This window comes from Mesoplodon densirostris, chromosome 7, assembly GCF_025265405.1.
Source record: "Mesoplodon densirostris isolate mMesDen1 chromosome 7, mMesDen1 primary haplotype, whole genome shotgun sequence".
NCBI classification, from domain to species: Eukaryota; Metazoa; Chordata; class Mammalia; order Artiodactyla; family Ziphiidae; genus Mesoplodon; species Mesoplodon densirostris.
In genome coordinates, this window is record NC_082667.1 from 99,833,148 (window position 1) to 99,845,411 (window position 12,264).

The 12,264-nt window shown below is 36.1% G+C and overlaps 1 protein-coding gene across 3 annotated transcripts in view; it reads left to right on the top strand.

Moving 5' to 3' along the window:
• CWF19L2 (CWF19 like cell cycle control factor 2) overlaps nucleotides 1–12,264 on the top strand; it is a 208,105-nt gene that overhangs the window by 105,567 nt on the left and 90,274 nt on the right. For all 3 annotated transcript variants that reach the window (XM_060104503.1, XM_060104502.1, XM_060104504.1), the window contains exons 11-12: nucleotides 3,574–3,690; nucleotides 5,692–5,829. In XM_060104503.1, coding sequence (XP_059960486.1) covers nucleotides 3,574–3,690; nucleotides 5,692–5,829 — 255 coding nt within the window. The remainder of the gene's footprint in view (nucleotides 1–3,573; nucleotides 3,691–5,691; nucleotides 5,830–12,264) is intronic.

A 12,264-nucleotide genomic window follows, 5' to 3' on the forward strand; every position in this document is an offset into this window, starting at 1 on the left:
CTAACTTTGTGTTTTGTTTGTTCTTCTTTTCTAGTTGCTTTAGGTATAAGGTTAGATTGTTTGTGAGTTTTCTTGTTTCCTGAGGTAACATTGTATTGCTATAAACCTCCCTGTTAGAACTGGTTTTGCTGAATCCCATAGATTTTGGATAGTTGTGCTTTCGTTTTCATTTATCTCTAGGTATTTTTTCGTTTCCTCTTTGATTTCTTCCGTGATCCATTGGTTGTTTAATAGCATATTGTCTACCCTCCATGTGTTTGTGCTTTTTACAGTATTTTTTTTTGTAGTTGATTTCTAATCTCATAGCACTGTAGTCAGAAAAGATGCTTGATATGATTTCAGGTTTCATAAATTTACCAAGGCTCACTTTGTGATCTAGCATATTGTCAATCCTGGAGAATGCTTCATGTGCTCTTGAGAAGAAAGTGTGTTCTGCTGCTTTTGGATGGAATGCTCTCTAAATATCAATTAAGTGTATCTAGTCTAATGTGTCATGTAAGGCTTGTGTTTCTTTATTGATCTGCTGTCTGGATGATCTGTTCATTTATGTAAGTGGGGTGTTAAAGTCTCCCACTGTTGTTGAGTTAATGTCAGTTTTTCCTTTTATGGTTGCAAGTATTTGCCTTATATATTGGGGTGCTCCTGTGTTAGGTGCACATATACTTACAGTTGTTATATCTTCCTGGAATGATCCCTTGATCATTATGTAGTGTTTTTTGTCTCCTTTAACAGTCTTTATTTTAGTCTATTTTGTCTGATATGAGTATTGCTACTCCAACTTTATTTTGTTTTCCATTTGCATGGAATACCTTTTTCCATCCTATTAGTTTCAATCTGTATATGTCCCTAGATCTGAAGTGGGTCTCTTGTAGGCAGCAGACATATGGGTCTTGTTTTTGTATCCATTCAGCCAGTCTGTGGTTTTTGGCTGGAGCATTTAATCCATAAACATTTAAGGTAATCATTGATGTGTGTGTTCCTATTGCCATTTTCTTAATTGATTTGGATTTATTTTTTGCAGGTCTTTTTTTTTTTTAACCATTCCTCTTTTGTTTTCTTCTCTTGTCATTTACTGAGTAACTTTATTGTTGTTTTTGGATTCCTTTTTCTTTTTTGTGAGTATATCTATTGTAGATTTTCATTTTGCAGTCACCATGAGGATCTGATATAGCAGTCTGTATATAACAAGATTGTTTTATGTTGCTGGTCTTTTAATTTCAAATGCATTTCCAGTATCCTGCATTCGTGCTGTTCTCTTCTCACAGTTGCTGGTTTTGATATCATATTTGTGTGCAGATGATTTCCTACCTTTACTTTATGTTTGCCTTTACTGGTGAGCTTTTTCATTCATAATTTTCTTGTTTCTATTAGTGGTCTTTTCTGCTTAGAGAATTTCCTTTAGCATTTGTTCAAAGGTATTCTGGTGGTGCTGAATTCTCTTAGCTTTTCCTTGTCTGTAATGCTTTTGATTTTTTTGCTGAAGCTGAAAGAGAGCCTTGCTGGGTAGCATATTTTTGTTTGTAGGTTCTTCTCTTTCATTGCTTTAAATATATAGTGCCAGTCTCCTCTGGCCTGCAGAGTTTCTGCTGAGAAACCAGCTGATAACCTTTTGGGCATTCCTTTGTATGTTAATTATTGCTTTTCCCTTGTTGCTTTTAATATTTTTTTCTTTGTATTTAATTTTTGTTAGTGTGATTATTATGTGTCTCAGCATGTTCCTCCTTGGCTTTATCTTGTCTGGGACTCTCTGCATCTCCTGGACTTGGGTTACTGTTTCCTGTCCCCTGTTAGGGAAGTTTTCATCTATCATATCTTAAAATATTTTTTCAGGTCCTATCTCCCTGTCTTCTACTTCTGGGACCCCTATAATAAGGATATTTCTGCATCTAATGTTACCCTAGAGGTCTCTCAGACTGTCCATTTCTTTTATTTATTTATTTTTTTATTCTGTTCCCTGGCAGTGATTTCCACCATTCTGTCTTCCAGGTCACTTGTTTTTCTACCTCATTTATTCTGCTGTTGATTCCTTTTAGTGTATTCTTCTTTTCAGTTATTATATTGTTCATCTCTGTTTGCTTTTTAGTTTTTCCAGGCCTTTTAAAAAATTTTCTTGTATTTTCTCACTCTGTGCCCTCATTGGTTTTCTGAGATCTTGGAGCATCTTCAGTATCATTTCTCTGAATTATTTTTCCAGTAGATTGCCTGTCTCCCTTCACTTAGTTTTTCTTCTGGGGTTTTATCTTATTCCTTCATCTGCAACATATTCTTCTGTTGTCTCATCTTGTCTAACTTTCTGTGTTCGTGGTTCCCATTCTACAGGCTGTAGCACTGTAATTCTTCTTGCTTCTGCTGTCTGACCTCTGCTGGATGAGTTTGTCTTAGAGGCTTGTATACACCTCCTGCTAGGAGTGCCTTTTTCCTACCTGATGGTGGGTAGAGCTGGGTCTTGTCCATCTGCTGTGCTGGGTCATGCTCAGGAAGACTTCAAGCAGCCTGCCTTCTGATGCATGGGGCTGTGTTTCCGCCCAGCTGGTTGTTTGGCCTGAGGTGTCCCAGCACAGGATCATACAGGCATTTAGATGGGGTTATGTCTGCGGGGGTGGGGGGGATGACATGGCAGCCTCCATGGGGGCTCACACTAACGAGCACTTGACAGAGCTGCCCCTGCCAGTGTCTCTGTCCCCTCAGTGTGCCAGAGCCATTCCCTGCCTTCGCAGGAGACCCTCCAATACTAACAGGTAAGTCTGACCCAATCTCTATGAGCTCGCTGTTTTTTTACCTGGGTTGCGTTGCACATGAGACCCTGTCTGTGCCCTTTAAGAGTTGAGTTTCTATTTCCCCCAGTACTGTGGAAGTCCTCTGATCAAACCCTCTGGCCTTCAAAGCCAGATTCTCTGGGAGCTCCTCCTCCTGTTGCCAGATCTGCAGGCTGGGAAGCCTGATGTGTGGCTAAGGACTTTCACTCCTGTGGGAGAACTTTGGTGGTATAATTATTTTCCAGCTTGTGGGTTGCCCACCCGGCAGTTATAGGATTTGATTTTATCACGATTACGCACCTCCTACCATCTCTTTGTGGCTTCTTTTTTGGTAGGTTTCAGCAGTGGTTTTGTCGATGGTTGTTCAGTTACTTGTGATTTTGGTGTTTCTGTAACAAGGGTTGAGCCTACGTCCTTCTACTCCGCCATCTTGCAGGCAAGCCAGGATATTTAAATTGAAGACACATTCATTAAATATGACATCTGCTTCATACGTGATGGGCATTCTCATACAATGCCTGTTTGAATATTGGTGCTTTGTCATCTTTTAATATTGTCTAGAGGAAAACTATATTTGAAGTTTGCTTCTGTAATTGTTTTAAAAAATTAAATAAGCTTTAGATATTTTTCTTCACCTTTTCATGAAAAGATTATGGTCACTTTACATTATAGTGGATAATGAAAGTCCGTGAGGCTTAAGATAATCCATAATATTATGTGAAAACTAGAATCATTTTTATGCTCTTTTGGCTATTAAACATAAGGTTTCAAGACTCTTCTCAATAAGTACAATTGTTATCTCTAAATCTTTCCACAGAATGAAGATCAGGAAGAAGTGATCCTTGTCAGAACAGATCATTCTGGAAGAGTCTGGCCTGTGAACACACCACAGAAACATCTGGAATCTAAAGGAGGGAGAAGGAAGAGACTGATTGTATGTTTAACATATGTCTTTTGTTTATTAATTCAGAATTCATTTTTTCCCTTTGTATCAGACTACAGTTGACCCTTTAACAACATGGGTTTGAACTGCAAAGGTCTACTTATACACAGAACGTTTTCAATAAATTACATACTGTAGTACTGCACAGTCTGTGGTGATTTGAATCCGTGAGTATGGAACTATAGATATTGAGGACCGACTCTAAAGTTATAGTCAGATTTTCAACTCCATGGGCATCACTGCCCCTAACCTTCACATTGTTCAAGGGTCAACTCTATTTCAAAATATTTTCTGAAATGTTGCTTAATAATGCAAACATTAGAAGGAGTAAATCACATTCTTACTTTTATTTTAGTTATGATCCTCTGCCTTTTACAAAGTGAATTCTAATTCAACAATAGTTTTCAAATAATTGTGAACATTGAATTTTTAAGGCAGTTTTAATTTTAGTGTATATTTCTTTGACATTATTTCTAGCTTCTTTTTACATACTTATCATAACGCTTAGGGAAAACCTTGGTGCTATAGACCTGTGTTAGATCCTTTGTAAACCTTAATTTTCTTTTCCATCTTCTAGCTGCAGCAGTTAATGTTTAGCACTACCTTGAGGCTCTTAAAATGGCGAAAACAACGTATTCCGTTTCCCACGTAGATTTTTTGTTTTAAATTTGAAAGATCTTATAAGTGGTAATTGGGTCCACAGAAGATTTGTTCATTTAGAATTCTTCTATCAAATGTTTACTATCTGCCTGTTGAGTGCCCGTGCTGCTAGAGCTAGTAATTGATTTGTTCAGCAAATAGAAATGGGATGGATATCTCTCCTAAAGAAATGGGATGTATTAGGGGTTTGAAAGGGAGATGTGGGAGAAGAATAGTAAAGGTTTGAATTGTATGAAATGACAGAACTGGCTAGGGATTCATAGATGCATTGCCAGATGGCATTGAATACATTTTTTTTTTTTTTTTTTTTTTTTTGCGGTATGCGGGCCTCTCACTGTTGTGGCCTCTCCCGCTGCGGAGCACAGGCCCCAGACGCGCAGGCCCAGTGGCCATGGCTTACGGGCCCAGCCGCCCTGCGGCATGTGGGATCCTCCTGGACCGGTGCACGAACCCACGTCCCCTGCATCGGCAGGCGGACTCCCAACCACTGCACCACCAGGGAAGCCCTGAATACTCTTTTGAATTGCTTACTACTGAGTAGTCTAGGTATAGGAGTAAAGAGCATACACACATTCATTCAGGATTGAGGTTTGTTTTCTGAGTATAGTGAAAGGATAAGAGGACCAGAAAGGGGTTTGGATCCAGAGAGTGATTGAAGTCATGGAATGTGAGATTTAAGCTTGTGAAGACAGGAGTAGTAATGTGGGGAAAAAATATTGGGAACATGGTTGTAAAGAAGTTGAAGACCAGGTTTTATTTGGATAAGGGAATCTGAGAACAGTGTTGAAGAGATTTGATTTGGTAGACAGTACATAGCACTTTTCTTTTCCACGTGTAGGTATGGAATCAACTGATAGGAAAACCCAGAATTGATTTAGATGAGAATGAGAATATCAGCTTTTTTTCTGATAGAGCTGTTTAAAGTAGGTTTGCTAATACTTCACTTTTGTTCTTGATATGCTTACTTGATCCCTGGGTAACTGCTGACTTCCCTTCACAGTGGTAGAGAGTTTTTACTACAAGGAGGGGAAGAGCATAGAGGAGAGAAGAAGGCATAAAACAATTCTTTCCTTTCCTTAAAACTCAGAAATCAGATACTATCATGCTTCCATCCTTGGGGAAGAGGAAAAAGTAAAGGGACAGAAGAGGTAGGGAGTGTTACTCTAATGGAAACTTTTCCACGTGGAGGCAGACAGAATAGGGATATACTGGAAAGAAAGATTATGATACACAGTGGGATTTCTACTTTTAATATCAGATTTATAGATAATTCATTAAAATACTTCAGAGACTTGTGTTTTCACTAAACTAATAATGTTCATTTTGTCATAGGCTTCTACCTATGAGGAAAAAGAAAGGGTCCGATACTTTCATGATGATGATACTCTAAGCCTAAATGATTTAGTCAAGAACGAAAAGATGGGAACAGCAGAAAATCAAAACAAACATCTTATGAAAATGACATCTAAGGTAAGATATATTCCTAGGATACCTTTGAATTTTGAGAAGCTGGTTACTCAGTCTACAATGATCTACTTTTCAAGACAGCTAGTTCTTTATAATCGTGATTTGTTGTATTAAATTAAATCCTTTGTAAGACATATTGGAAATGTGCATTTTAGAATTGACTTGATTGGGGAGTATACTTTTGGTATTCAGTTGTTTTTTTTAAATAAGAATTCTGGGTTAACTTCTTAATGTATTCCATGAAAATGTTAACTATATATTTGATCTACCATTTAAGGGAATGTTTGGGGCCAGACTTTAATGTCAACAGTGTGCTGCTAGTTAGGTGACCAGTCTGTTTTATCTTGATGCTATACTAGTTCTTCATAATTATGCCACAAGGTATATATATTTGGAGTAATATATATCATAAAGAAGGCATCTTGGAATAATCTTAAGTCTGTTTATATGAAAATTTTGTATGTTTTTAAATGTATGTCAATGTTTCATGGGTAGTAGGATGAATTTTTTTATTTCAAAATAGCATTCTTTGTTGAAAACCCTTCCATTGCAGTCCCTTCAAACATTACCATTAACACTTTTTATCAAAGAGACATATGTAAAGTTAGGGTTTGACCACACTGGAAGGATTCAGCTCACTGCCTATATTTACAAATGAAGTTTTATTGGAATACAGCTATGCACCTTTGTTTACATGTAGTCTAAGGCTGTTTTCGCTTTATAACAGCTGAGCTAAATAGTTGAGACAGAGACTGTACAGCCCACAAAACTGAAAATATTTACTGTCTGGCACTTGACAGAACAAATTACCCTTCCTTGCTTATGACAGCACTGGTGATGGGAATTTGGACCTAGGGATCTGAGGGACAGGAGGGAGCCTTTTTACTGTATACCTTATTAGACTTTTTCTTTTAACTATATGAATATATTATGTGATGAAAAAAATTAACTTAATGAAAACTAGAATACAGGTAACACAAGGTATCAAGTGTGTGTATGTGTATATCACAGAGAGTAAAACAAACTTGGGTTAAACAGAAATGATTAAAAAATTGTATGGGATCTTAACTTTAGCCCATTAGGATAATTTTACTTTTCTTTATTTTGGGGGAAATACTAGAAATATTCTAGGGTCTGGAAGTTCACTGCAGAAAGAAGGACATATTTTTATGAAAATTTCCTTCTCAGAAATGGGGCAGTGGGACCTAATGAAACTTAAAAGCTTTTGCACAGCAAGGGAAACCATAAACAAGACGAAAAGACAACCCTTAGAATGGGAGAAAATATTTGCAAATGAAGCAACTGACAAAGGATTAATCTCCAAAATTTACAAGCAGCTCATTCAGCTCAATATCAAAAAAAAACAAACAACCCAATCCAAAAATGGGCAGAATACCTAAACAGACATCTCTTCAAAGAATACATACAGATTGCCAACAAACACACGAAAGGATGCTCAACATCACTAATCATTAGAGAAATGCAAATCAAAACTACAATGAGGTATCACGTCACAGCGGTCAGAATGTCCATCATCAAAAAATCTACAAACAATAAATGTGGGAGAAAATGTGGAGAAAAGAGAACCCTTTTGCACTGTTGGTGGGAATCTAAATTGATACAGCCACTATGGAGAACAGTATGGAGATTCCTTAAAAAACTAAAAATAGACCTACCATATAACCCAGCAATCCCACTACTGGGCAAATACCCTGAGAAAACCATAATTCAAAAAGAGTCACGTACCACAATGTTCATTGCAGCTCTATTTATAATAGGCAGGACATGGAAGCAACCTAAGTGTCCATCAACAGATGAATGGATAAAGAAGATATGGCACATATATACAATGGAATGTTACTCAGCCATAAAAAGAAACGAAATTGAGCTATTTGTAGTGATGTGGATGGATCTAGAGAGTGTCTTACAGAGTGAAGTAAGTCAGAAAGAGAAAAACAAATACCATATGCTAACACATATATATGGAATCTAAAAAAAAATGTTTCTGAAGAGAAACGGGCAGGATAGGAATAAAGATGCAGATGTAGAGAATGGACTTGAGGACACGAGGAGGAAGTGTAAGCTGGGACAAAGTGAGAGAGTGGCATGGACATATATACACTACCAAATGTAAAATAGATAGCTAGTGGGAAGCAGCCACATAGCACAGGGAGATCAGCTCGGTGCTTTGTGACCACCTAGAGGGGTGGGATAGGGAGGGTGGGAGGGAGACGCAAGAGGGAGGGGATATGGGGATATATGTATACGTATAGCTGACTCACTTTGTTACACAGCAGAAACTAACACACCATTGTAAAGCAATTATACCCCAATAAAGATATTGGAAAAAACATGAAACGGGGAAGATCATTTTATTTGGAAGTCTGAATTAAATATAGTTTTAATAATTTTATCATAATCCATTCATGTTTATACACAAGATTTAAAAGCCTCATTAAAAACTTACTATTTTTTAAATTAATATAAACATAAATAAATCATTGCCAAATTCAATGTCATGAAGCTTGTCCCCTATGATTTCTTCTAAGAGTTTTAAAGTTTTAGCTTTTAAGTTAGGTCTGTGATGCATTTTCAGTTAATTTTTTTACATGGTGTGAGGTAAGGGTCCAACTTCATCTTTTTTTGCATGTGAATATCCAGTTTTCCCAACACCATTTGTTTAAAAGACTGTCATTTCCCTGTTCAGTGGTCTTGGCACCCTTACTGAAAATCATTTAACCATATATGAGTTTGTTTATTTCTGGGATCTCCATTCTATTCCATTGGTCTATATATCTTTCTTTATGCCAGTATCACATTATTATGATTATTTTTTTATGTTGGGGGTAGGAGTTTCTTTCTTTCTTTCTTTATTTTTGCTGTGTTGGGTCTTCGTTTCTGTGTGAGGGCTTCCCCTAGTTGTGGCAAGCGGGGACCACTTTTCATCGCGATGCGTGGGCCCCTCACTATTGTGGCCTCTCTTGTTGCTGAGCACAAGCTCCAGACGCGCAGGCTCAGTAGCTGCAGCCCACGGGCCCAGTTGCTCCGCGGCATGTGGGATCCTCCCAGACCAGGGCTCGAACCCGTGTCCCCTGCACCGGCAGGCAGACTCAACCACTGCACCACCAGGGAAGCCCAGTATCACATTATTTTGATTATTGTAGCTTTGTAGTACGTTTTAAAATCAGGATGTGTGAGACCTCCAACTTTGTTCTTTTTAAAGATAGTTTGTTTATTTGTAGTCCCTTGAGATTCCATATGACTTTTAAGATGGAATTTTCTATTTCTGCAAAAAGCATCATTGAGATTTTGATAGATGTTGCATGCATTGTAGATCACTTTGGGTAGTATTGACATCTACTCCCCTTTCTTTTATCTTATTCATTTTAATGTTATAACTATTTTATCACATTTTTCTTATTTATTTGGAAAAGAGATTCTCATAGTTCTAAAAGTTATGATATACTATCTTGATCTTGTACCATCTAATCAATTTTCTTTAGGACTCTATCTAAATGAAAAAGAGGCATATTTTCATGCCCCTCTTGTTTTCTTCACCTCGTTTCCTCCAGCAAATATTTTCACTTTTCCCCTTCTTGGTCTTATATTCTCCACTATCTAACAACAGTCTGTCCATTAAAAATTTTTGGTTGGGTGTAAGGTCATAGATGTGTACGTGACTGATAAAGGTAAAAACATGTTGTGTCAAACCCCAAAGAGAAGACAATGGGAAAATGCAAAAAATTAGAGGATGTAGGAGGAGGGAATTATTGTTCTGGGATAGATGAGTATCATATTTCAGTTGTGCTGAAGAATCATTCAGACTTAATTTGCAAGACTGTCCCCTATTTAAGTCAAAAACTATGAATAGATCAGAGAAGTTCAGCAGCATTCATGGAACATAGATTTAAAAAATAGAAATACTGTCTTCTGTTTTCAACTGATTTTATTTAAATTGAATATATTCCCTGACAAGTTATGAACTGATTTTTAATAACAATATTTTAACAATATATCATATGAAAGTAAAGTTACATGTTAGAAGTACATATTCTGCTCACTGGTGTGTTTTAGAAAAGATCAGATATCTGTGTTCTCTTTTAATAAGTACCTTAACTTGATTGGGTATGTTTATTCTGGATGAAATTTAAGGTTTCTTCTAATTTTTTATTCTGCTTCATAGACTATATTTACAATATTCCCTTTCTATGTTTTAAAGATGGATTTTTTAAGTGAGAGAGGCTCACTATATGCCGGGCACTCTCAGTTTTACAATCAAACTGTGTTTGATTCCTGGCTCTGTCTCTTAATAATTATGTGATTTTGATTAAGCTGTTTAGTCTCTCTTAGCCTCAGTTTTTTAATGTCAAGTGAGAATGACAGTTACTATGTTGTAGAGGTATTTGGCTGAGAAGATACTTAAAGTTTCTATTAAAATCTAGCATATAGTTAGTCACTATTTTCATGAAAATTTTAGTGACCAGTTTGGGCATTTTTCAAAATTTGATATATTATGGTTGAGATAAAGGCCTGAAGTTAAAATAATAATTTGTAAGTCAGGAGACTAAATATAAATAGACAAACTTGAAAGAATAGAGAAATCATCAAGGATTAATAAAGAGAAAAAGTAGAAGATAAAAATTAATTTCTGAAGCTAATGTGCTCTGAGAAATACCTTACTGATAATAATCTTTTTACCTCATTCTATCAATAATGACATTTTAGAAATTTTCTTCTGTTTACATTTAGTTTTACTTCTCTTTTCTAGTTTTTTAAGTTGGAAGATGACATCATTGATTTAAGGCTTCTCTTGCTTTCAAATATAAGTGGTTAGTTCTGTAATTGTCCTTCTAGGTACTGCTTTCACAGTACACCACAAATTCTCACATGTCCTGTTTTTGTTTTACTGTAGTTCAAAAAACTTTCTAATTTTATTTTTTATTTTTTTGATGATCCGTGGGTTATTTGGAAGTACACTATTTAATTTTCTCATACTTGACTATTTTCCATATAGCTTTCTGTTGGAATTTCTAGTCTAATTCCATTGTTTTCAGTGCACATACTCTATGTTACTTGAATCCTTTTAAATTTATTGAGAGTTTGTTTTAAATCTGAGAATGCCGTCTGTCTTGGTAAATGTTCTCTGTGCACTTGAGAAGAATGTTTATTCTGCTGTTGTCGGATACAATTTCTGTCAACGTTGGTTACGTCAGATTGGTTGATAGTTTGTTCAAGTCTTCTATGTGCCTATTGATTTTCTATTTGTTTTATCAATTATAGAGAGAGTGGCATTTAAATTTCTGACTACAGTTGTGGGTTTGTCTATTTCTCCTACAGTTCTGTCAAGTTTTTGCTTCATATATTTTGAAACTATTATTAGGTGCATAAACTTTAGGATTGTTTTGTCCTCTTGATGGTATAAGTCTTTTATTATTATGAAATGACCTTCTTTGTCCTTCATAATATTCTTTGCTTTGAAATCTACTTTCTCTGACAGCAGTACAGGCACTCTGGCTTTCTTCATATCTATTTAAATATCTGGTAAGATCAAAACAGTCATTTTCTTTTTGGTATTTAGTAGACTAAGTAAAAGTTAGTCTAATGGAAGAAAAACATAAGTTAATGAGATGTTTTGATACAGTGTGGTCCTCACGAAACTGATGTCAGTATAGTACTGAAGGAGCTTGGACGATCTAGAAAAGTTCTTTCATACAGGTGACAACTAAATCTAAACCTCAGATTAAAAAATGAGTAGGGGTAGGAATGGCAAAATTGAGGGCAGAATTGGTCGGAGAGCAATATGTGCAAAGCCTGAAGGTAACAGTACTTTTGGGGGCTAAAGTAGGGTGGCAAAGTGTGGAGTTTGAGTAGGGATGTGATCACATGTGACTGAGGTGACTCACATTTATGAGTCCTTATTGTGTGCCAGGCATGTGTTGTAAGGATGAAGAAAGATAACCCTATTAGATGGATAATATTGTTATAGCCATTGTAAAATGAAGAAATAAAACATAGAGAGAGCACAGAGAGATTAAATAACTGCCCAAGATTATATAGACAAGAGATAGAATTTTACCATGGTTATTCTGACTATAGAACCCAAGCTCTTAACCATTATACCGTTCTGAGTCTATGACTTAGTAGGCCAAACAACAGTTTGAACTTGATCCTGTTCACAATGTAGAGCTCTTTGAGGATTTTAAGTAGGGACATAAATAAAATAAGTAAATAAATTTTTTGTTTTAAAAACATCACCCTGGCTAAAGTTTATGTTGGGGGAGGTATAGAGAAGGTGCCTTGAGATACAGTTGAAAAATGTTTTATGTTCTATGTGGAGTGTATGCTAATTTTTTTTTCATAGATGAGGTTCTGGGATTTATTTTTTAATAAAAATAAACTTTTAATTCCTAATTTAAATAAATTAGGAGTTTGGGTTTA